The 25,324-nt window shown below is 43.1% G+C and overlaps 1 protein-coding gene across 1 annotated transcript; it reads left to right on the top strand.

The window, feature by feature from the left end:
- The first annotated feature begins 694 nt into the window (after positions 1 to 694).
- Positions 695 to 23,705, top strand: LOC140909925 (alpha-fetoprotein-like). The gene is made up of 14 exons (XM_073340015.1): positions 695 to 784; positions 2,434 to 2,494; positions 4,934 to 5,066; positions 6,122 to 6,333; positions 8,120 to 8,252; positions 9,314 to 9,411; positions 12,004 to 12,133; positions 13,014 to 13,228; positions 15,303 to 15,435; positions 16,489 to 16,586; positions 19,186 to 19,324; positions 20,215 to 20,438; positions 22,334 to 22,466; positions 23,661 to 23,705. Exons 1-14 carry the CDS (start codon positions 700 to 702, stop codon positions 23,703 to 23,705), a joined length of 1,839 nt encoding a protein of 612 aa, XP_073196116.1. The 5' UTR covers positions 695 to 699.
- Positions 23,706 to 25,324: the final 1,619 nt, after the last annotated feature.

The raw sequence follows: 25,324 nt of genomic DNA, 5'->3' as shown, positions 1-25,324 counted from the left end.
AAATAAAAGGATTTTTTGTGAGTGTGTATTTCCCCTCCATTCTGCAGCCTTCAGATCAGGTTTGTTTCAAGTTCTGGGAGAAGGTTAGAGACTTTTTTTCAAGTTTTTGAATATGTTCTAGTGTGAATGGATAATTCTGGAGATCGAGTATCTTACATGGTACCTTACGCCAAATTTTCCACCACTGTGGCACTGTAGCTGGGGTAAGAGCTTGCTCAGCAATCTAGAAAGCAAGAGTCACAAGTCTACTTCTGAACTCGGGGTCTTTCACTTGACAGGGCACCACCTATGCACTGCTAGCAGAACAGTTCACCTTTGAACATATACAGACTCTTCCACCCCCACCAGCATATCGGCTACAGGATAAAGAGCACAGTAATGAAAAAACATAGTTTGTTTAAACATCTTGTTTGTAGTGTGATAAGGTAATTTACAAAAGTCTATTTGTCTAAATTCTGAAAGATTAATGAATTTACAAGGCCTTTTTGTGACAAGATGCCCAGTTAACAAACATAATAAGCAAATAATTTTATCTATTTAATTATTAGCAGGAATATTCCAAAAGTTTCATGTCATATACGACAGCAAAAGGGTTTTTTCATTAACCAGACATTACCTGAGAAGAGTATAAAAGAAACACCTCTCTCCTCTGTCTGTCTACCTTTCACCTACATTCCAGCCCCCCTCAAATCTGACACCATGAAGTGGGGAACATTCATTTCTTTTATTTTCTTGTTAAGCTTTACCGAATCAAAAACCCTGCCCAGAAGATATCGGGATGTAGGTAAGAATATTTCTTGTACATTAACTATAAGCTTTCATAGAACGTCAACACACAACTTGGTGTGGTCATTTGGGGATCTCATATGGTCATTGTCCATTCTAAAACAAAAAGGTAATATAAAAAGTTAACAGTTATAATTGATACATGTGAATAGTACATCACAATTATATAATGGCTCTGACTACACAGGAACAAGATCAAAAGCACACAGTGGGTCTGACTTCTCAAAATAGGCTACTACACTTCAAATACAATGACCACGATTACCTACTGGATTTGTGAACATGGTTTAGAACACATTGAAGGTTCTAAGTCAGACTCTGCAAATACACAGTCTCTTTTCAAGCCAAATCATGCTCACCTTTTTCATGCAAATCATTGGGAGCTAGTGGGAGATTTGCATGAGTAAGGTAAACAGGATTTGGACTTTATATGTAATGCGCAGTTTGATACCCCTGTCAGTAAGTGTCTTAGTTCTATTAGCGCTATCTAGTGTTTTTTAAAATATGTTTTGAAGAACAAACTGGGTGAATATTTCGGGCCCAGTTCTGCCACACTTGCTTAAGTTGATTGGTATCTTATTCTGTGAGCAGTGCAATTAGTTTTAGTGAGTAAAGGTGGCAGAATCTAGTCCTTAATATTTAAAATCTAGAAGATATTTTCTGTGCCACCTTTTTCCAAAATCATGTGATCATTCTCCGGTTTGTGGCTTATTAATGCTTTGAGTATCCGTGCAATATATGGGACAGTATAATATTTACTTAGAGGTGTACAATATGCAGGATGGTTTTAAACACACACAGCTTCATCATACTCATGTTGATTGCACTTTTATCTTGGGAGCTACTTACTTTATAGAATGCAGAGGCAAGTCCTCTGTAATTAAAAGGGCCCACTAAGAATCTTGGAAGATGCCTAGAAAAATGAGGCAGTCTTGAGATACCTGGTTGAAAGTCTGGTTTCCAGAAATGCCCATGGGCAAATAGTTAGATTTTCATCACAGACTTCTTTCTGGCTACATTCTCAGATAATCGCTACTCTCGCTCCTCTGCGGTTGAATCACTGTCTTCCATATGTCCAAGAATGGGCCCATTAGGAAAGGGGAAAAAAATTGCTTGCTAGCTTTAGCCGCTAAGACCCATTTTGTTTCACTGGGCCAAATTCACCCTGGGTGTATGAGGGTGAACACCATTGACTTCAAAAGGCGTTTTAGCCACTCATGTAGTGCTGATTTTAGCTCTTTAACTTTAAATACATAATTCCCCATTTTAACTCCAACTGGCCAGTGATCAAAGATCCCTTTAAATAACTAAGCAAGGTTTTAAGATATTCTGAGGTACTAAGTACTTGGCCTAACATTACCAAAGTATCAGAACACTTAATTATTAGCATATTTATTCTCATCATAACAACCGTGTAAGGTGGGAAAACACTATTGTCCCCATTACCCAGATGGGGAACAGATGCAGAGGGAGGCTAACAGACCTGTCCAAGGTCACATGGGAAATCTGACAGAGCGGAGATGTGATTCTGGGTCTGGGTAGCACCCTAACTATTCAACTATCTTTCTTTACAGATCAAAAAATGCTTCATAAAATACGTGTATGAAACATTTGGTGACTCAAAGACCAAATTATCTTCTTTTTCAGACGAAAAACACACCATTGGCCATTGTTTTACAGACCTACACGAGGAGAATTTTAAAGGCGTGTAAGTGTGATTGATAAAAATCCTGCTGAAAGTGTGAGCCTTACAGTGTATTTTTATCCAGTTTGGAAATGAAAGAGAATGAACGAGCCAGATGCTGAAAAAAAATACATTTAAAAAATTGGCAGAATAAAAGTTGATTTTCAGAGCAAAGTAAGTCAGAGCAAATATCAAAGAAAGTGAGACCAATGAGATGACTTGGCCTTTGCCCCCACCTATGAGGAAGCGGGGCAATAAGATCCGTCCCTTACAGCTCTATGCAGACTACTCTGGCACCTGCGTATCCACAGCCAAGGTCAATGGGCCCTGGGCACCTGTTAGTCTTCAGCTAGAGCCAGCAGGAAGGGAGTGGAGGTGGGGAGAAGCAGAGTGGGCAGAACCTTAGTTGCATCCTTCCCCCAGCTGAAGTGCTGGAATGCTTCAGTGAGCTGGCACAGGGGAGGGTCTATATGCCAGTAGCAGATTGCTGTCCCTCTAGAGAAGGAGGAGCATGGGAGAAATTAGGACTCAGAGGGCTGTTGATGAAGTATAGTGCCTCCTGCGACAGTGCACCTCATACACCACCCTTGGCTCAGGGCTGAGCCTAACAGCACCATCTAGTCCCAAGTATTAGCTACCCATTACCCCCACCAGTTCCTAAACTCACCTCCAGGAGATACTTCAAACGGCAATGATAAAAGGAACAAGAGTTTTAAAAGAAAAGACTATTTCTGGCTTATAGGAAACACGGCAGCTAGAGACAAGCCAAGATCAAAACTACAGGGAAGTTAGGTTTTGTCAAGTTCAACAAGAATAAGGTTTTTGGAAGACACATTACATTGTTTCCAAAGATGGCCTGGACATCCATGCAACTGTGCAGAATCCTGCCAATATTTCTTCCCTGCCCTTACTGTAGTCCACTGACTTTTACAGCCTTTCTGCAATAATACCTGGAGGAAAGAGAACTGCCAGCTGGAGACCACTCTTTGCAATGCGCCTATGCAGCATAGGGACCGGGGAAGTTCAAGCTCTGACAAGCTCTTGTTTCTTCCAAGCAGCGCAGATATTTACAGATTCCTTATGAAGTGCAGCTGATGCTTTATGGAAAAAAAACAGAAACGGTTGTTCATCAAGCTTTCAAAGAGAAGAATTTTCAATCAAACATTTTCACCTTCTCTGTGTTTCTCAGTGTTTATAACTTAAGGGCATTTTCATAATAGCAGGATCCAAGTCTGAGAGTTCATCAGCAGTTATCATAGTTAAGTAGGATTAGATGGTTAACTAGGATGGTTCTTACTCAGAGTTAAGCTGACAGCCAAATCTGGAGTCAAGAAAGCATACCCATCCCTCCATGATATATTGGTAGAGATCTCAGGGTTTTTTGCCTTGCCTGGGAACAATGAGTGTGGATCATCGGTAAGGCTGATGTGAAGGTCTTTCACACTATCAGTTTTCTGTAACGGCAAGAGTCTTGGTGGAATTTGATTGCCTCCTAACTTCTAATTTTATATTTTATATATCAGAGGATTTTCATTTCAGAAAGCGGGGGGCGAGGGGGTGGGTGGGGGGGAAGCAGAACCGACAAAAAATAGGAGCAAGGTGTCATACAAATAACCTTAATGATCAGAGGGAGAAATAAACAGGGGGGAGGGATAGCTCAGTGGTTTGAGCATTGGCCTGCTAAACCCAGGGTTGTAAGTTCAATCCTTGAGGGGGCCATCTAGGGAATTGGGGATTGGCCCTGCTTTGACCAGGGGGTTGGACTAGATGACCTCCTGAGGTCCCTTCCAACCCTGATATTCTATGAAATACTAAATATGATATACAACTAATATGAACTTAAGAGGCTGATTTGCCATGCTAATGGACACATGGGGGAATGGAAGTCTCTATTGCAATGCATTAGCTCTACCATGGCTACAGAAAGGCAAATTCATTTAAACTGCCTTAGTGGTTCAGCATTGAGCTTCTTTGACCATTGTCCTGTAGGTTTGAGATGGATCTTCATAGAATAGCGGGATTGGAAGGGACCTCAGGAGGTCATCTAGTCCAACCCCCTGCTCAAAGCAGGACCAATCCCCAATTTTTGCCCCAGATCCCTAAATGGCCCCCTCAAGGATTGAACTCAAAACCCTGGGTTTAGCAGGCCAATGCTCAAACCACTGAGCCAGCCATCCTTCCCCCTCTCCACCATCATCATACTTTATCACTACACAATGGAAAAACATGACTGTAAGTCTGATTCCACACTGACTTTCCCACCATGGTTCAGTAGGTCAGGAAACATTGTCTTTAGTTGCATCTCAGGTTCTATGTTAGACCTGTCCTCCAGCCCTGCCAATACACCAGCTCCTATGAGGAAGTTTTGATCTCTGGATCAGATGTAGCACTCACGCAGCTTGAAGAAATCCATTTTGCTTTTTGGTAGCTAGCTATGTGTGTAACCGTATTATCTTATTGCAGTGCCATGGTCATGTTTGCTCAGAATGTGCAGGAAAGCACTCATGAAGAAGCAGCTAAAATGGTAAAAGATGTTACAGACTTTGCACAAAAATGTGTCGCCAGTAAGGAAGACGCAGCATGTCTGAAACCGCTGGTAAGCAAAGATAGGATTGGTATCGTGGCCAAGACAATGTCATTGTATTGCTATCATGACCAAGATTTTTCAAAAGCGACTCGTGATTTTCGGGGCTTCAATTTTGGATGTCCAACTTGGGGTGCCTCAAAGGAGCTTGATTTTCAGAGGATGAGTGCTCAGCACTTTCTGAAAATAGGGCTCACTTTAGGGCATCTCAAGTAAGGCACTGAAAAACTGAAGTCCTCCAAAATCATTAGTCACTTTTGAAAAATCCTGGTCTGTATCTTTAAAAAAAGTCTGTTTCGACAGAAATTGGGCATCTAAGGTCAATGCAACTAAATTTAGTAGCAGCTGGTGCCACTCATTACCAGCAAGGAAGGAGCCTTAATTTGTTTTTAGCAATTGACTCATAACAGTCTCACTTTCTGTCAGAGATGGGGTCTGAACAAAAATACTGCATCCAAATATCCTTGAAATTTTGTTTCAGTATCCAAATCTGGATCGGATTTGTGCACATGCCTCCTATTTGTTATAATGGGCTGAACCAAAACCCTGGATCCGAGCATCTCAGCTCTGTGGGGAGCTTGAGATCTGGATCTGAATTTTGCTCCTTGAACTTATTTTGTAAGTAGGGAGGAGGATGCTTTTCATCAGACAGTTTCAATTCTAATCAGAGATGCACAAGACACATGGCTTTGTATCTTGTCATACTTGATATTACAATATGGAGGTGGACAAACAATCTTGGTTTGGGTAAAGATTTGAAGATTATCTGAACCTCAGTGGGAGCTGCTTGTTGCTCATTATTTTTAAAAATCATCCCACTTGTTTAGTTGCCTAAATGTGGATTTAGGAGCCTAAAGTTAGGCACCAATTTTGATAAACCTGGCCTACAAGTTTAGGGCCCAATCCAATTCCCATTGCAGTCAAAGTAGAAAGGAATAAAAAAGGAAAAAAATAATCAGTTTGTGTTAGTTAGGGCTCTGTCAATGGTTCGTGGTCTTAAATGTTCTTTCCACAAGAGGAAAGACAGTGCAACTACTGACAAACAGAAATGTTTCTTCTTTCCACAGACTGCCATTTTCCTGGATGAAATCTGCCATGAGCAAGGCCTTCCTGAGAAATATGGGTTAGCTGCATGTTGTACTAAAGCTGACCCTGAAAGAAATGAATGTTTTCTATCCCATAAAAATTCTACACCAGGATTCATTCCTCCTTTTAAAAAACCAGACCCTGAAGAGGGATGCAAACAGTACCAAGAGAATCGAGCAGCACTTCTGGGCTTGTAAGTAAACTAATTTTATATTAGAATTGAATGAGTTACATGGAGTGGTCCTCAGCTCTGTAAACTGACTGCTAGGTGCCTTCTTGTGGGTGGGCATGCCACAGCTACTCTCTCCTCTCTGCGGATGCCTGCCCTGCGGAGATTTCTCTGCCAGTGACTTGGCCCTCTGGCTGAGTCACCATCTTAAGTCCAACCTTTCCGGAGTCACATTTGTGCAAACTAGAAGTTAGGCTTGCCAACTGCCTAATCGCACAAACCCAAACACCCTTGCCCCTAGGCCTCACCGCCCGCTCACTCCATCCCCCCTCTCTCCATTGCTCACTCTCCCTCACCCTCACCCACTTTCAACAGGCTGGGGCAAGGGGTTGGGGTGCAGGAGGGGGTGAGGGGTGCAAGCTCCGGCCAGGTAGCGCTTACCTCAGGCGGCTCCCAAAAGTGACCGGCACATCCCTCTGACAGCGGCTCCTAGTTGGGGGTGGGCTGCCCCTGCCTGCAGGCACCACCCCTACAGCTCCCATAGGCCACAGTTCCCAGCAAATAGGAGCTGCGGAGTTGGCGTTTGGGGCTGGGGCAGCATGCGGCAACCCCCTGCCTAAAATCTCCCGGTTTGGCTTCAGTAGCCTCTGGGAGATAGAGCCTGATTCCGGAAGACTCCCAGCAAAACCAGGAGGGTTGGCAACCCTACTAGAAGCCCCAGAAACATCTTAACAGAAAAAAAGAATCTTTCTGCCTTTTCTGAAGCTATGTCTTTGTGGCTCAGCCTGCAGCCCTCCCACTCAATAATCCTTGCAAGGGGCTTGTATGCCCCCTTCCCTGGGGACAGTAGGGGAACCTAATCCCACCATCTATTCTGGGTTCTGGTCCAGCGACCCTGTACTGAACAGCTAGTCTGCTCCTTCACTTGCACTGAAACTTCTCTGGGCCCCTCCCTACCCACTCTCTCCAATTCCCCTTACTTCTCTCCCCTGCTTAGTCAGGGTCTCCCCTGGCCACCCTGCTTTCCTCACACTCTTCCTGCTTGGATCTTCCCAGCAGGTTCCTTTGCATGCCTGAGTTTCCTTCCTTTATAAGAACCTCCATTCAGCTCTTTCCCCAGGTGGCGTTATCACTACTTAAGCCTGGCATGTACCTTTCCCCCCTCAGGTGCTGGCAGGTAACTAACTGGCATCTCAGCTCCTCCCCCCTCCCACCCCCATTATCCCATTCAAGACCTTTTTACATTTCAACTCCCCAGAATGGGGTCTTCTGCCCCACTTTGCTCCAAAAGGGCCATTATACCCCAGAACAAACATCAATTACTGTTCTATTATGAACCCTGTTCTATGACCTGCTAACTGTGGTCATCTTTCATGGCACTCAATCCTGCAAGGTGCCAACCACACTGGTTTGATCAAGCAACGTATTTGGGCTTAACTTTAAGCATATGAGAAGTTCCCTTGAAGTCATAGATGCTTAAAGTTAAGAATGTGCTTCAATAATGTGTTGCTGGATCTGGCCTAGAGCACTCAGCATCTTGCAGGATTGAGCCCTTAAATTCTAGTAAAATCTTAGCACCCCTTCGCAACAGAATTCCTTCATTTTAAATCCCATTGCATTTTACTGTTCCCTGTTATATTGGCAGGAAAATTGCATGGACTGGGGTGGCTGTTACAACAGGCTTTGCTGTATATTTATTAATTATAGAGCAGCGTAAGTGCATATGACACTTTACAACCCACCCAAATCATCTGGACTCTGCCCTGGGAGCTTATGCTCAAAGTTAATTCAAGGTACCTTTCCATTTTAGATACATCTATGAACTTGCCAGAAGGCATCCTTTCCTCTATTCCCCAACAATTCTTAGCGCTGCTGGTCATTATGAGGAGATGATGAAAGGCTGCTGCCAAGCTGATGACAAGGCTGCATGTTTCAGTGAAAAGGTATTCTATTTTAATATGTACAGTTACTTCAGGTTTTGATTAGTGGTCTCCTATAACTAGAGAAATGCTTGAAGCAGAGCTGAAGGTCAGCTTTTTCCATTTTAGTCACCTCAACCCTTATTTAGGCCCCGATTCCAGCAATCACCTCCATTCAGGACAGGATTTAAGCATGTGCATACGGCTTTCCTGAATTTGGGCCTTCGACTCTTAAGAAAAATGGTCTGATTTTCAGAGGTGCTGAGCCCTGGCAGCTCCCACTGCCTTCAAGGTAACAACAAAAAGTTTATTTTCAAAGAGAGGACACCATTTTAGGATTGGTGACTGAGATTTTCAAAGCAGTGTAGGGGATTTAGACACAACTTCCCCAAACATTAATGGAATTTCTGTATCTAAGTCACCCAGAGTGTTTGAAAATCTCAGTCAACATTCTGTTATCATAATTCCTCTTTCCTGTTATTCTAAATGAACAAAGTATCTTCTCTTTTCTCTCTTTATCTCTGCCTGTCTGCGTAGCACCGATGTGGCCCTTCTCACTATTGAATCTCAGGTAGATGTACTTATTTTGTCAGACAGATATTGGTGCAGTAGGATGGGAGAATGCTAATTGTATTATTAGAATAGCTGCATTTGACTGGCTTGGGGCCTGATACTGCATGGTGTTGAGAACCTTCACCTTCCGCTAACATCTTTGGCAGCAGTATAGTAGAGTTGAGTACTTTAAGAGGCTCTCAGCACTTTGCAAAATGAAGCTCTTAAGAAGGAGGCATATGTACTATATATCATCACATCAGATTATCCATAACTGCACAGTTTAAAAACACAGAGTAGTGTTTAATAAAAGTTTTGTGAAATGCTGACCATTAGAAACCCTAACTAAATAAGGGGCTGGTGATCCAGCCACGTGAATGAAAACTATGTCATGCAGCTTCCTTTTGCTTTGTTGGACATTTTATAGCTAAGCAAGAAAAGGCCCTTTTGTGTTTCTGTTAAAATTCTCTATTTCTGATTCTGCTTTCTTCATTCATTTTTTTTTAAAATGGTTGCCCTCATCTTTATAACAGGCACCATCTGTGATGAAGCCAGTGAAAGAAAGTGGCTTGACAGAGCAACAGACATGTGAGATCCTGAAGAAGTTTGGAGAAAGAACCTTAAAGGCTCTGTAAGTCTGTAGCTTGTTTATTTAATGTACAACATTTTGGTTACTTGGAAAAAAGACCCCTTCCCCCACAAAACTGTACACCTGCCAGAAGCCTACTGCTCATCTTTAGAAGCAAAAGTGAACTGAAGGGACTGTGAAAGAGATGTGCAAAGAATACAAGGCAGGGCCCTGAGATGTTAAAAAAAAATATGCCAGGTCTCCAGACTGTAGCTCTTCTCCTTGGCAACCACTCTCAAGTGGTCTCTGGAGGAGACAGAGATAAGGATGGTTTAGCACCCGAGTGTTTCTTGGCTGGCTAGAGCTGGTGCAAGGGGGTTCAATTTGCATCTGCCTGTGCCAGTGAGGATGGATGGGCTTCAGGGAGGATTCCCCTGCAAGACACCATGTAGCATTGTGCAGCCTGGTGATGGAGGCCTAAACAAGCAGCACTCACAGGAGGTGCATTTCCAATAGCATCAGAACTCGAATGAATCCCTCCGCGCACACACTATGGTCCTTTCTAGGAAGTGGAGGACACATCACTCTATAATTTTAAACTTATCTTCTATGACAGGGGCCTCTCATGAGCGCCTCCGGTCAGCAGGTGCGGACCTGCACTCACTCTCTCTCTTTTCACGGTGCCCCCATCGGCTGTTGCCCTCGTCAGGTAGGTCTTCAGTGGCTCAGCACACAGTTAATATGCATTGAACTAACAAACCCCTTCCGAGGTAACAAAGTCCAACAAATGGTTGGCTCTCTCCAAGGTCTTCAGCCCCATCTCTGGGCAATTGGTAACGTCTTTATCCAGGTTTCTGGGCTCTGTCCTCTGCCCTTTCTGGGCTAGCTTTAAAGGCATGGCATAGAGCAGTGCCCTAGGGCTTCTTCTCTGGAGACTAAGTCCTGCCCTTCACTTGGGCCTCTAAACAAGCCTTGTCCCCTTCCTGGCGCTTAGGCCACCCTGCCAGTGGGGGGACCCAGCCCCCCTCACTACTCTGGGTCCCAACCCAGGGACCCTATAAATAGCAGCCATGTGTTGCTTCCTGTAATAGTTACTGCTGCTGCTATTCCCTGGGTCACACAGGCCTCTCACATAGCCTCTTCACCTTCACCCTTACCCTTACCTCAGAACTGAAGTTCTTCCTCATGGCATGCCAGCAGCACCAAACCCATCTTCTGAGTCTTCCTTGAGCTCCGGCAACAAGCACCATCCTTGCTTCTCTGGTCTCCACCAAGGAAAGGAGGGGCTCTGCCCCTGCAGCTCCGGTTTTGTCTCAGCCTGCTACGCTCTGATTAGCTGCTTCCCTGCAGCCTTTCTAGGCAGGCCTGGAGGACCCACCTTTATTGCTCCTTTTCTGGGGCAGGGTGTGGTAGCACCGTGAGGCTTCTAGCAGGGGGCCTGGTATACCCCATCACACCACAGTTGCCAGTGGAATGAAGCTCTAAAGCTGTAGGCTGTATAGGGGATGTAATAAACAGGCACACCCTGCTAGGACTAATACTAATCTTCCCCTCTCCCCAGCCAGTGCTGATGTGGCTGTGTTGGCTGGCTCAGGGCCCATCAGTGGAGTCACCTTGCATCACCGTAGCTACCCTCCTTGTGGACTTTCCTGCCACTGTGTACTAGGATGGTTGACGGGATGAACCTAAGCTCTAAGTGTTTCTTTGCAGAATTATTTAAAGTCCCTAAATTCCATCTGCAAGCAGGGGAAAACATTATCCTCTCAGATATGACTATATCTTGCCATTCCATTTTCTTGCCAGCAGCCATGGGCAACTTTAGGGATTACCAAAGAGAAAGGAAGGGGATTGCCATAAAATGAAAGTCCACAGAGCTTTAATGGTTGCAGGCCCCACTTAAATTACTTAGATCACAATAAATCATTTTTGTGCACATTCATTTGATGGAGGCTGATATGTGTAAAGAGCAGGGACTCAATGTTACTGCTTTGCCCTCTGAGCAACAAGTATACTCTAACTGGAGTCCATTTTATAACAGAACGTACAGCTCAGATTTGCAGCAAACTTTATGTGCTGCACAAAAACACCTGAACACACAGTTACCATGATTGTACACTCCACCACCCCAACTTTTACATGCAGATGGCCTGTGGGATGTGTAATTGGGAATGCAAATTAGGCATGCAAATGAACATATAAGTGTAGCATAATTTTCTTAAATTCTTATCTTTTAGGAGGAAACCAGCTGTAAAATAATGGCCAAATTCTGCTCTCATGTATACCAGTCCAGACCTTTGGAGACCGCTGGTGTGACTTAAGAATGCAGCCCAACTAGTGTTTCTGTGGTCACTCTGTACCAGTTATCGGCCTGATTCACCAATGTGTAACTTCAGCTTTATACTCATGAATAACATCATTGTCTTTTTCTCAAAGAGACCTAAGGGAATTAAGTGACCAGCTCTTATTGAAGTTCAGTGGGATTTGGGGGCCAAATTTCCTTACCACTGAATTCAATTGCAGTTTTATTATTAACTTCAGTGGTAGCAGAGGCAGGCCACTGCTGAGTGCTTTTGAAAATCCCACCCATAATAAACTGCTAGGGACCATATTATTGCATTCTAAGTTTTAAACAATACTTGTATTTATTCTTTCTAGGAAACTTGTTCAAGTCAGCCAAAAATTTCCAAAGGCTGATTTTGCTACTGTTAACAAACTTGTAACGGATGTTGTTCACTTACACACGGAGTGTTGTCACGGTGACATGATGGATTGTATACACGAGAGGGTAAAAGAATAATTTATTTACCTCTTCTATGTTTAAAAAAGTAGGTCTGATAGTGGGTTTTCTTCCTTCTAGTTTTGTTCCTTTTTGCTGATCTTTTGTGCATCTGTTAATTGTTCTCCAGATTAGGAGTTTAAAGCCTGAAGGATTTATACATAGATGAGAATTTTTCATCCTACTCAATTATCCCATGTGACTCTGTTTACAGTGAAATAGGCAGAAAGCATAAGGCACAAGGATGAGTTTGTGGCTAAAGCACTAGACTGGGATTCAGGAAAACTGTGTTCAGTTCCTGGCTCTGCCACAGACTTCTTGTGTAACCTTGGGCAAATCACTTAATCTCTCTGTCCCACATCTTCAAAGGTAGTTAGGTGTCTAAATCTCATGGAAGTCGGGCACCTAAATACCTTCAAGGCATCTTCTACTTGCATGTTGCAATTCTTTCTCCCACTCTTTGTCTGTCTTGCCTATTTAGATTTAATAGTTTCAGGGCTGAGACTGCCTCCTACTATGGGTATGTACAGTGCTTAGTACAATGGGAGGCAGTGTTGCCTAGTGGATAAAGCAGTGGCCTAAGCCTAGGGTTCTAGTCCCACTTCTGCTGCTGACTCACTGTCTGCCCTTGGGCAATTCAATTCACCTCTCTGTGTTTCAGTTTCCCCATCTGTAAAACAACCCCATGCCCTCCACAAAAAAACACCTTGAGTGGTAAAGATGAAAAACACTGAAACTGCTAGGAGGTAGATATTAATGGGGCCCTTATATCACCTGGGGACTTCTCTACGCTCTACTGTATTAAGTCACAATTGAAGGAGGGGTTTCCCACTGCAAAACAATGAGAAAACCCAGATAGAAGTATCAGTGGTTTTAAATTTCTTTACAGGTAAAGCTGACAGAGTATGCCTGTTCCCACAAAGATACCATATCAACGAAACTCAACGACTGCTGTGGAAAGTCAGAGGTGGAACGAAGCGAATGCATAGTTCACCTGGAAAATGATGACAGACCTGCAGGCTTGTCTCCCACAGTTAGGGAGTTCATAGAAGACAAAGATGTGTGTGAGCACTTTGCCAAGGAAAAAGATGCCTTCCTGGCCAAGTAATGCAGCTCTCAATCTACTCTGACTGTCATTTAAGCGTTGCAGGCCCAGCATTCCAATTTAGAGGCCAGCTTTGCTTGCAAAACTCCGACTTGTGAGCTAAGCCTGTATGTGGGAATGCAGTCAGTGTAGAAGCCCAATCTTGACCCATTAAGTCTGGTTTAGGCATTGAGTAGGTTTATTGCAAAGAAACAACAACAAAAATAGTATGCCTAATTTTCAAGGGGTTTTTATTTCAAATATTGGCCTTTATTTGTATTTGCCTTTACATTTGTCTTAGGTTTTTATTAATGCATCTGTAAGCCTTTTACGTGACTAAAACAATGAAAGATCTGCTTTTTTCATAGTTCTATAATTCCATCATCCAGTAATTGAAATACTATGTTATTTTTAAAAAAAGAAAAGGAGTACTTGTGCTACTCTGAAATATGTTATTTTTGGCTCTGAAGGGGGCTTAATAGAATATTTAAAAACATTAGCACAAATATAAACACAGAGCTATTTGGTTTTACTGAGGTTTACCTGAATACTGCTAATTCCATCGTTTTTTTAGAGAAAGGAAAAAACCAGAACCTTCAATGCTGCTGAATTTGAGAATGGGATGGGAGCAAATGTGGAACTTCTGATTTCATAAGTTTTCCGTTATTTGGGTTGGTAGAACATGACCAAGAACAGGGTGAAAATCTTAAATTTCCAGTGCTGTCCATTCCAATCCCAGATTCCAATGCTAGCCCCGATTCAGCCATAAACTTGCCTAAACCAAACCCAGATCTTTATCTAAACATGTCTGCTTTAGTCCAATTCTGGCTCTGATTCTATGCCCATTGCAATCAATAGCAAAAATTTCTATTGGCTTTAATGGAAGCATGATCACATCCCAGATGTACACCCAGAAGCTGTTTAGGTCAAATGAAATACAATGCTTTTGTTTATGAATGTGAAAGCCAACATCTTCTGGGCCAGATTCTGGGTTAGTATAAGCCAATTACTTCACTTGTATTACACCATATCTGAGGACTTGGTTCCTTGTTGGAAAGAATTTCACAAGCATTTAGATGTGATGTAAATGGATAAAGCCAAGCTATGCATTTCAAAAATGTCTTATAGTTAGAGCGGGAAGAATTGTCTCTTTCCATTTTCCTCAACATTTTTCAGTTTTTCATATTCTCTCCCCGCCCCCCAAAACAAAAACAAAAAACCCTGAAAAGCCATTGTTGGAGATAAAAATTTGAACAACTCATCAAAAAAATTAGCCAGTGTTGAAGAATCTTCATTTTCTAAATGTTTCATTGTAATTAGAAGCCATTCCCCAACCAGTTCTAGTAACAGCTAGATTAACTTCGTGACCAGGAGGTGCTCAGCACCTAGCAGGATCAGGACTAATAGCTCTGCACACCAAAAATAAATAAATAAATAAGCTAATCTTTACCATAAACCCTGCAAATAAATCAAATCTGCATGTATGGTCAGTGGCCACATACAAATTGTACATTAATCCTGTGCTAAAATAGGGCCAAATTTTTCATGAATGGCCTCTAACTTCAAATAAACTAAAAAAAAAATTAAAAAAAATTGTAGTCTTCAACCATATAGCCTAAAAGCTTCCTGAGAAGAAAAACATCTTATCATCAAAGCATATTATAGAATCCTAGAAGATCAGGGTTGGAAGGGACCTCAAGAGGTCATCTAGTCCAACCCCCTGCTCAAAGCAGGACCAATCCCCAATTTTGCCCCAGATCCCAAATGGCCCCCTGAAGGATTGAACTCACAACCCTGGGTTGAGCAGGCCAGTGCTCAAACCATTGAGCTATCCCTCCCCCCTATGTGCTAAACAATCCGAACTGACTATAATAAGCACGTGTCGGACGAGCCAAATGGCAGGAGTTGTTCAGCGAGATGTGCTCTATCTAGTTCACCTACAAGTGGCTGGGCTAGCCTCACCAGGTGGAATGCTAGGGCCTGTGTTCTGCAGGGGGGCAGGCTAGATTATAGTAATGGCCCATCTAGCCTTAAAATCTATGAATCTTTGAAGGGGCCCTAACTTCTAATGCTGACGTCGTTCATGTGTTGCAGATTTGTCTATGAATACTCAAGACGCCATCCTGAGTTCTCCCATCTCATGCTTTTAAGAGTTGGTAAAGGCTACCAGGAATTACTGGAAAATTGCTGCACAACCAGTAACCCTGCCGAGTGCTACGGCAAAGGGGTGGGTGCCACTGTACTTCATGTAATAATCGGGAGGCCTGAGCGGAGTTCACAAACTGTCATGGTCTGATGCTGATTGAGGCATGAGTTGGAAGCATTTCCACTCTCCTGGTCTGGAACTGCACCCCATGGTTTCCTAGAGGGAGAGAACAATTGTAATAAGGTTCTATGCTCTCCAGTCTATGGGAAGGCAAATGGAGTCTTCTCACCCTTCCATTATTTGAACCATGTGGGGTTTGCTGGGGAATGAACATCCCTGTGCAGGAGATGCGGGGGACAGCATCTGCTTATTCAGTGGCAGCTGGAGCAACTGGAAGCTCTCTTCTGCTCTCCCAGGGCACTGATTCTAGAGTAAGCTAGCTGTTCAAACTGGAGTGGGTAGCTGAGAGGGACTCCTGCCCATTCGGGACACGTAAGCCCCTCTCTTGGAAAACAGGAAGTAGGGGAGGACAGCAGCAGAGCCCTCTCTCCACATACAAACACTTGTTTTTAAGGGGCGCACTCTAAGTCCCACATCACTGATCCCTCTGCCCCTTCCTTGCACCTCCATGCAGATGGCTCCTAGGGAGCTACTACTGCTGGGGTGCTGCCCCATCTGTGATCTTCACATGGGTAGAGAGAGGTGCCAAGAAAGGGAGATCTCAAGTCTGTGAAATCCCTGAGCCCTTTGGGGCCTTTGGGGGCTCCAACCAATGAGCTACTCAGTATCCCTAATGCATCCCTTATGCACGGACTTGATTGTCCTCAACATTGGTCAGCATGGCCTGGAGCTCCCCTTTCTGGTAGTTAGGGTCGCCCAGGACCCATAGGGATGTTGCCCTGAATAATTGTCAACTCAGTTATTTAAGAGATGTAGCAGCTTATCGTCTATGCATGAGTTATGTTCAGATAGTTGAGGCTTCAGACAGCAGAGGGAAATTTTAATGCAATCAGCAGCGATATAATTATATGTCAGATAACAGGAAGTTGTGGATAATCAAAGCTGCATTGTGATGCAGTAGTATTCTGCATTGCACAATAACCGCTTTAACAATATAGTTACACTGTTTTTCAGGAAGAAATTCTCAAAAAACAAGTCCAGGAAAGCCAGGAAGTGCTAACAACAAACTGCAACCTCTACAAGACATTGGGAGAATACTTCCTCCAAAACGCGTATGTTTTGGGTTTTGTTTTTTTAGTTTCCTAATGAGCATCCAACCCTTGTTTACCAGTTTTAAAAAACAGGGGGCCATATCCTGAGCTGGTGCAAATCAGCGTGGATCCATTGATATCAGTAGAGCTATGCTGATTTACACCAGCCTCAGGTCTGGTGTAAACAACTTTAGGTTTTGTCAAGGTAACATTCTATCTCATGAATTAGGTCCATATTTCCACTCATAAAGTGGGAAGGTAATAAATACATTGTTAAACTGCCTGGTCTCCTGTGTATAATACAGGTCAGGTTTGCTGATCACTGAGATGTGCAGTTTCAGTCTGGCTGAATTCTGAACCCTGAGCTCTGACTTAAAAGCCTTAGTATGGCTCAAAGTGAGTTGCTTTGCCCTTTCTCATAGGCCCCTGTTCTTTCTCCGCGTGCTGTAATATGCCCCACTAGTATGTATTAACAAATAATCTAGCTGTGGAGGAGAGGGACCAAAGCTTGGATAGACTAAACCACCACCTCATCCCAGGTGACAGTCCCACCATGTCAGGGTTGACGAACATTAGGGCACAGGGAGCGTGGACAAACCTACAACGCTGCTGGTGTTGGCCCTAATTCAGCATGGTTCTTAAGCACAGGACTAACTTTAAACATGGGAAAAAGACGGAGGAGTCCTTGTAGCATCTTAGAGACTAACAAATTTATTTGAGCATAAGCTTTCATGGGCTAAAACCCACTTCATCAGATGCATGTAGTGGAAAATACAGTAGGAAGATATATAGAGATATATAGATATATATATACACACACACACACAGAACATGAAAAAATGGGGGTTGCCATACCCACTATAACGAGAGTGATCAGTTAAGGTGAGCTATTATCAGCAGGAGAGAAAAAAACAAAACAAAAATCTTTTGTAGTGATAAATCAGGATGGCCCATTTCAAACAGTTGACAAGAAGTGTGATTAACAGTAAGGGAAATAAGCATGGGGAAATAGTTTTACTTTGTGTAATGACCCATCCACTCCCAGTCTTTATTCAAGCCTAATTTAATGGTGTCCAGTTTGCAAATTAATTCCAATTCAGCAGTTTCTCGTTGGAGTCTGTTTTTGAAGTATTGCCACTTTTAGGTCTGTAATTGAGTGACCAGAGAGATTGAAGTGTTCTCCGACTGGTTTTTGAATGTTATAATTCTTGACGTCTGATTTGTGTCCGTTTATTCTTTTATGTAGAGACTGTCTGGTTTGGCCAATGTACATGGCAGGGGGGCATTGCTGGCACATATCACATTGATAGATGTGCAGGTGAACGAGCCTCTGATAGTGTGGCTGATGTGATTAGGTCCTATGATGGTGTCCCCTGAATAGATATGTGGACAGAGTTGACAACAGGTTTTGTTGCAAGGATAGGTTCCTGGGTTAGTGTTTTTGTTGTGTGGTGTGTGGTTGCTGGTGAGTATTTGCTTTAGGTTGGGTGTCTGTAAGCAAGGACTGGCCTGTCTCCCAAGATCTGTGAGAGTGAGGGATTGTCCTTCAGGATAGGTTGTAGATCCTTGATGATGCACTGGAGAGGTTTTAGTTGGTGGCTGAAAGTGACGGCTAGTGGCGTTCTGTTACTTTCTTTGTTGGGCCTGTCCTGTAGTAGGTGACTTCTGGGTACTCTTCTAGCTCACCTTAACTGAACACTCTTGTTATAGTGGGTATGGCAACACCCATTTTCTCATGTTCTCTGTGTATATATATATCTTCATACTGTATTTTCCATTGCATGCATCCAATGAAGTGGGTTTTAGCCCACAAAAGCTTATGCTCAAATAAATTTGTTAGTCTCTAAGGTGCCACAAGGACTCCTCATTCTTTCTGCTGATACAGACTAACACGCCTACACTCTGAAACCGGTCTTTAAGCATGGGAGTACTCTGAATGAAGTCACTTGTACGACTTGTAGTGTTAGGCATCTTCTTAAGTGCCTTGCTGAACTGGGCCCATCTTCTCTGAAGCGAAGCACAGGATATGCTGCGCTCTCTGTCTGGTCCCTCTCAAATCAACACATCTGCTTTTAAAAAGGCCTTTGGAACAGGAGAAATGTCCCAGCAAACCTGGCTTGACCCTCAACCCGTTCACCTTTCACTCCGTATTCAGTGTTTGTCTTGCCATACTTGCTAATGATAACGTTGTATATGAAGAAGAGTGGGTTCTTTTCCAGCCAATCTTCTGCCCCATGGCAGCCTCCCATGAAGTCACATAGGGCTCAGTCTTGCAAACAGATGCGGTCCCTTGAGTCCCATTGAAGGCAATGGTAGAGTGGTGGTATTTGTCAAGTTTCAGAATCAGGCCCATTATGTTGAATTTGTGACATCACCTTCATTTTTATTCCAATACCTGATGTAACAGAAGAAACTGGGCCGTGAGTGAGAGAACTCTCAGGCAAACACAAAGGACCTGATTCTTATTGCTTACACCCCTGTAAATGGAAAGCAACTAGCTTTTAAAACATTGGGCTAGACCCTCAGCTAGCGTGAATGGTTGGAGTTCCACCTACTGAGGAGTTGGCTCATCAATTACTAACCTGCTGAACCACCGGTAATTGAGAGGTTGTTGTTTCAGGCTCCTTGTCCGTTACACCAAGAAGATGCCTCAGCTGTCATCCGAAGAGCTGCTCCACTTCACCAAGGAAATGGCAGCAGTTGGTGCCATGTGCTGCCATCTAAGTGAGGACAAAATATTTCCTTGTGCTGAGGGACACGTGAGTATGTTTCTTTCCTTATCTCAGTCCTGCTTGTTCCTGGCAATCTTGCTGTCTCCCCACTATTCCCAATCTCCCACTGCCCAGAGGCTCTAGAGAGAAGCTCTAACTCAGAACCCCCATGAGGTAGCAAAATGCACAACTGGTCACTGACTTGGCCTTGCGGTGTAGGGACAGATCGTGAGGTGGTGTAAACAGGCATATTACCATTGAAGTCAATCGATTTATGTTGATTCACACCAGCTGAGGATCTGGCCTATAGTTTTGCAAACAAAACTGTCAGGCTACAGTGAAGCATGTCTTTTGCTGAGTCAGGGCATTAGTTACACCTACTGGAATTCTGATCCTGTTCCCATTGCAGTCAGTAGCACCTGTCTCCTGCATATCTTGGGAGCAGAACCAGGCTGTGAGCAGATATGGCCTGGCTATGACATTGCTCCCTTGGGATGATTAACTTTATATCATTATTCCATCACTGATACATCTATCTCATGGGCCAAATTATTAAAAGGGCCACAAACTGGCCTGCACGTGTACTTTAGCATATGCAGTTTTTTGCAGTGTCACATGTACATACACCTGAAAATCCCTGTTGGTGCAAACCAATCAAGTGCACGTGTAAATTCCATAATTTGTGTGCACAGATGACAGTGCATAAAATTGCATAGGCATGGAGGCCACTGTTTGAAAATCTGGCCTCATTTTGTGTTGATGGCACCACTCAGCTTTCAATAGGAATGTGAGCTGGTGCTCTTTGAAGGAATTTGCTTTAAATTATAAAGGTTTTCATTTATAAGGTTGAAACCCTCATGAAATTACCAAGGATAGCATGTGTCTGTTATTTTTTTTTAAAATGCCAATGTAAAAAACATTTCTCTCTCTCCATACAGGTTGACCTTATTCTTGGCCAAATATGTAGACGACACTATGCCAGGTCTATAAACCCTAATGTCTGTAAGTGCTGTAGTAACTCCTATGCTCTCAGAAGGGTGTGCATTAGCAACTTGGGAATCGATGAGAAGTATGTGCCCATACCATTGACTCCTGATCTGTTCACCTTCCATGAAGACTTGTGTGCAACTCAAGAGACAGAGCTACAGAAAAAGAAGCAGGAGTAAGATATTCCTGTTTATTCTATTTGCCCCAGCTTCTGTACCACCATCCTGCTACTATTCACCCTCTTCTTGTCTACCCAGCTTTCTCTCTAGCACCTTCTGTTTCCTCTTCCTCCTTCACATCCCTTGTTAAAAGCTTGTTCTTCCAGAAATATTTACTTATTTCTTCTCCTCACCAATTCTCTATATTTCCACCCCTGCTGCCGGAAGTGTTGTTCAATTTTTTGTTTGGTCTTCGTTTCCTTGTCTGCCTTCTATTGTAAGCAACTAATTTTCAAATTTAGGTGTCTACATTGCTATTTAGGCACCATGGGTAAAATCAGTGGGACTCAGGCTCCTAAATCACATAGGTGCTACTGAAAATTTTATCCCTCCGGTGTAAAATTTTAAAGCTGACCATAGTTTTATTTTTGGGTGCCTAACATGAGAGGCTGGAAAGAGGTCTGATTTTTTTCAGAAGAAGGGGGTTCAGCATGTTCTGAAAATCAAGCCCCTTTAAGAGGTCTCAAGATGAGCACTCAAAAACTGAGTGACCTAATTTTAACTACATTTTGAAATGTTAGGGCTCTAAATGTTCATATCTGGACCCCTAAATCAGCACATAAGTTCCTAAAATGGGCATTTATCTACCGAAATATGGATTTAGGACACTAACATTAAGACAACCAACTTTATAAATAGGGCTGTTTATGGTGCTTATATAGCCCTGTAACTGTAGTATCTTAACATCTCACAATCTCTGAGGTCTCTAGCCCAAGACACCTCTGAGGTGGAGCAGTATTATTCCCATTTTACACAGGGGGAACTGAGGCACAGAGGGTATGTCTACACAGCATTTTGGAACAAGCCTCCAAGCCAGTCTTGCCCTACTGCTCTAAACATAGCTGAATAGACAATTCTTGGTAGTTGTGGCTTGGCCTGGAGTTCGGGCTCTGAAGCCCACCTACTCCCTAGTCTTCAGAGCCCAAAGCTGCAACTTCAAAGCACTCTCTGTACAGCTATTTATAGAGCGCTCGTGTGAGCCCTGCTAACCCCCGTCTGTCAACCTGGGCTAGGAGGCTTGCTCCCACTCTCCGTCTGGCATTGTCTATACATGGCATTTTGGAGGCTAAGTGACTTGCCCAAGGTCACACAGGAAATCAGCGCAGAACAGGCAACTAAACCTGGCTCTCCCAACTTCCAATGAGCACCACTGGGCCATCCCCTGGCCCCCAAAAGTGGAAGAACCCAAATATTTCTCTCTTCTCAGTGGCTCTGTGACACACCTTAGAACTAACGAGACCTGGGGTCTTAGTGTGCCATCTCTTCTTCCCACAGAGAGCAACTAAGGAGCTGCATCTCATCCTGTTGCTGGAAACGGACACCTTGGCAATTAACTTTCTTCCCCAAGAGCTGTGTTTGTGTGGGGACAGTGCACACATATGGACCATGCCACCCATAGGGGCACCATCTGGTGCCTGTAGCTAGTTGGTCTAGCGTGTCAGTCAGGCTGCTGGTCTGCCCTCCCCCAAAACTATTCATGTCATACACCCAAACAAGCAGAACTCTGAGGTCCTGGTGCGGGGAGGGGCCCTTCTTTTCCTTGGAGTCGCTAAAGTTACAGGTGGCTACAAAAACCATTTTCACGATTGCATACAGGCTCAGGGCCAATCAACCTTGCAAGCAAAGGTTACTACTTTGTACTGAGGAATGGTGCAGAGATTTCCACCTACCTGCCCGTTCGTCCATGGGGCAGTGACCAGGCCCAGTGAAACTACACAAAGGAAAGGAGGTGATAACGTAACTTTGAAATAAGGATTTGTAGATTTGAGGGCATAGAAGTTCTTTGGTGGCAATTCATGTGCTATATATCTTTAAGTTAAGTAGGCATTGCTGTGGTTTGTTCTCCTTTCAGCCTGCTCATCAGGGTCATCAAATATAAGCCCACCATTACAGAAGAACAACTGAAGACCATCATTACATCTTTTCTGGGCATGAGAGAAAAGTGCTGCAAAGCAGAAGACCACGAGGCATGCTTTACAGAAGAGGTATCTTTAATCAAATCATGTATCTTTAATCAAAAAGGAAGGCAGGCCTGGGAGGTGTAAGTATCTGCTTTTTAAAAACAACTACGGCTAGCCAGAATGGTTCCATTCAGGTTTTTAAAGAAGGAACCATATTGCCCGCATCTAAATATATAAATTCCAAAATGCCAAAGAATGTAAGTTTGCCTAAGATACATCTAGTATTAACCTTTTGCTCATGTTCAGAAGTTTACACTTACAGAACACACCCTGTATTAATAGTGTCAAGGGCCTGAAGGCCTATAGGACACTTCACTGATGTAGTCCTGAGGGCAGGTTCTCAAATCTAATCTAACAGTTTCTCCTGAAGGATAATTTCTAATTTAAATCTCTCTCCTCAAGCCCAGCTCTGAGAAAGGGAGGAGTGGTATATTCTCAAAGTTAGGTGAAAGCAGTTGTTTCCTAGATTTTTAGTGATTGAATTTCTCAATTTCTTTCACCTAGCTCCATTTCTCTCCCTGTCTCCCTGTTCTTTTCCATATTGGTTGAGATTCATTTTACTGTTAAATCACACAACCACCTCCTTTTGCTTCTCTCTCCTCCCCACCCTATTTCTGTGCATCTTTTTCTTAGAGTGCACTCTCCCCTTTTTATGGATATTCCGTAGCTGGAATTTAGTTACCAGTCCCCTTTCCACTGCTTGAGCCAGAATGGAATCCAACTCTCTCCCTCAAAACTGTAGCTGCTCCGCAAGGCTCTAAGGGGTAAAATGCAGTAAACACTCATTTCTGTCAATAAAAGGAAGACATTGAGACTCTGAATCCACACAACAAGCAGATCTATAGAGGTAGAAGGGGCCACTGTTTCCAGTCCCATTTCCAAGTGGATCTGTACTTTAAATACTTTTCTAACAACTGCAGCATCTTTCAGTAAAAATCTCAGTTCAGGAGTAGCAGCCTTAACTGTGTTAAATACAGTGAGATTTTCTTTTCCTTTTGGGTTCAACTGAAGTATTTCAGAGTTGATCCAAGTGAATATGGGGATTGTGTGAAATTTCTTGGAGATAACGTTGCAACTTTATGTATATACAGCACGTACAACTGTATGTTTCTAAATGACAGGAAATGCTCCTAAAGCTAGGATGCTTATATTGTCTATCTAAATATACATTCTCTTCCAGGATTGTCACACTGATAAATCTTTGTCTTTCTCTCCTAGGGTCCAAAACTGATAGCAAAAAGTCAGGCTTTGGTGGCACAATAAAACACCACAGGTAACCGCAGTGGGAAATATGTTCTGAATTACATAAAGGAGTAACAGTATTTTAATAGTGAGACTGTCTATTCCCAATTTCCATGAAGGGTGCTTTGGAACTTATGAATTGCCGTGGTGGAAGAGACTAAGGAGCAGATTCTCAGCTGCTGTAATTTGCCATAGCTCTGTGGAAGTCAGTGGAGCTGTGACAATTCACACCAAGTGAGGCTCTACCCCTAATAATTAATCCGCTATCTAGTCTCCTGCAATGACCTATGCTACCTGCCTCAAAGATAGGTATAAACTCCCCATAATGCATCTGGCCAGCTGTGGAACACTAAGCCCACTCTAGACACAACATTGCATCGGTTGAACTAAAGGTGTGTTTTTTAGAATCAATTTAATTCAGTTGGTGCAAAAGGCCATGTGGACACTCTTTAAATTGATAGACACCTGGCTTACATCAAATTTAGCTCAGAATGATTAGGGACAGGGAAAATGAGCTGAAGTAAGCTACTCAGATCCAAATTAAGAGTGTCCACACAGTGTTTTGCATCAGTTTAACTAAACTGAGTAGAAAAACGATTTAAATTAAACTGGTGCAACTTCTATGTTTAGACAAGGCCCCGGTATCATGGAGGTTGGGCTTCTTCTTGTTCCAGGTTTATTCTGTGCAGCATAAGAATTGAAAGCCGTTATAATTTTTAGCTAAGCTAATGTAACTGTAGATTCCATTGATTCATAGTGTGTAAGGGCCAGCCCCTTAGCCCCTGTTAATACCCTGTGTGTCACTGCATAATAATCATCATCATAGATTAACTTAGCATTTTAATAGCACTTTGTTGAAAGTACAGTATAGACATTCACTACTTGAACTTGCTAATGCACATGATGCTATAACAGCACAAGGGGAACTAGAAAGCTGCCTTAAGGCACCTGAAGACTGTCTTGTTGGGCATCCTGAACAGATGTAGAGCAAAAGGCTGCTATAAAGGCCGATGAAGGATATGTTGGACGCAGAGTTGGAATGTGCTACACTCTGGCAAACCCCTGCAGCAGAGTGGCTCCCTGGAAACCTCCCTGAGGTTGCTGTAACTTGTAACAGGGGCTGTTTTGGCATTCCTGTTTATCCATATAAATGAACAGAGGGTATGTGATGCCGTCAAATACCAAAAGACAAATATCTCTAAAAGAAGATCCTTCCTCACAAAGGTTTGCAAACAGATATACCTAGATGTTCAGATTTAATGTGGCTCATTTAAAGTGATTTATCACTACCAAAAATAGAAAGTCACTTTCTTGTTTACCACTGTAAGTAACTCTTTTCTCATTTTTCATAGCTCACCTGTGAAGAAGATGGAGATAAAGTTAATCTCTGCCCTGTTTACTGTATTTGCTTGCTTTCTTATTAGTTGTCACTGTCATAGTTCTCTGATTCAAAGAAACAAAGGCAATTCTGCTCTTACTTTCATCTCTCATTGCTGCCTTTCATTCAGTGATGAATAAAGCTTTGAATAAACTCTTCCCTTGTCCTGGCCAGTTGATTCATCACATTGGACAATCACTCAAACAATTTTCTACAAAATCGTTGCCATGTTTGCAAATGGTTGGTACCATTACAAACTGGT

The sequence above is a fragment of the Lepidochelys kempii genome, chromosome 4 (genome assembly GCF_965140265.1).
Source record: "Lepidochelys kempii isolate rLepKem1 chromosome 4, rLepKem1.hap2, whole genome shotgun sequence".
In the NCBI taxonomy this organism is placed as follows: Eukaryota; Metazoa; Chordata; order Testudines; family Cheloniidae; genus Lepidochelys; species Lepidochelys kempii.
This window is presented reverse-complemented; position numbering and strand designations above follow the sequence as displayed.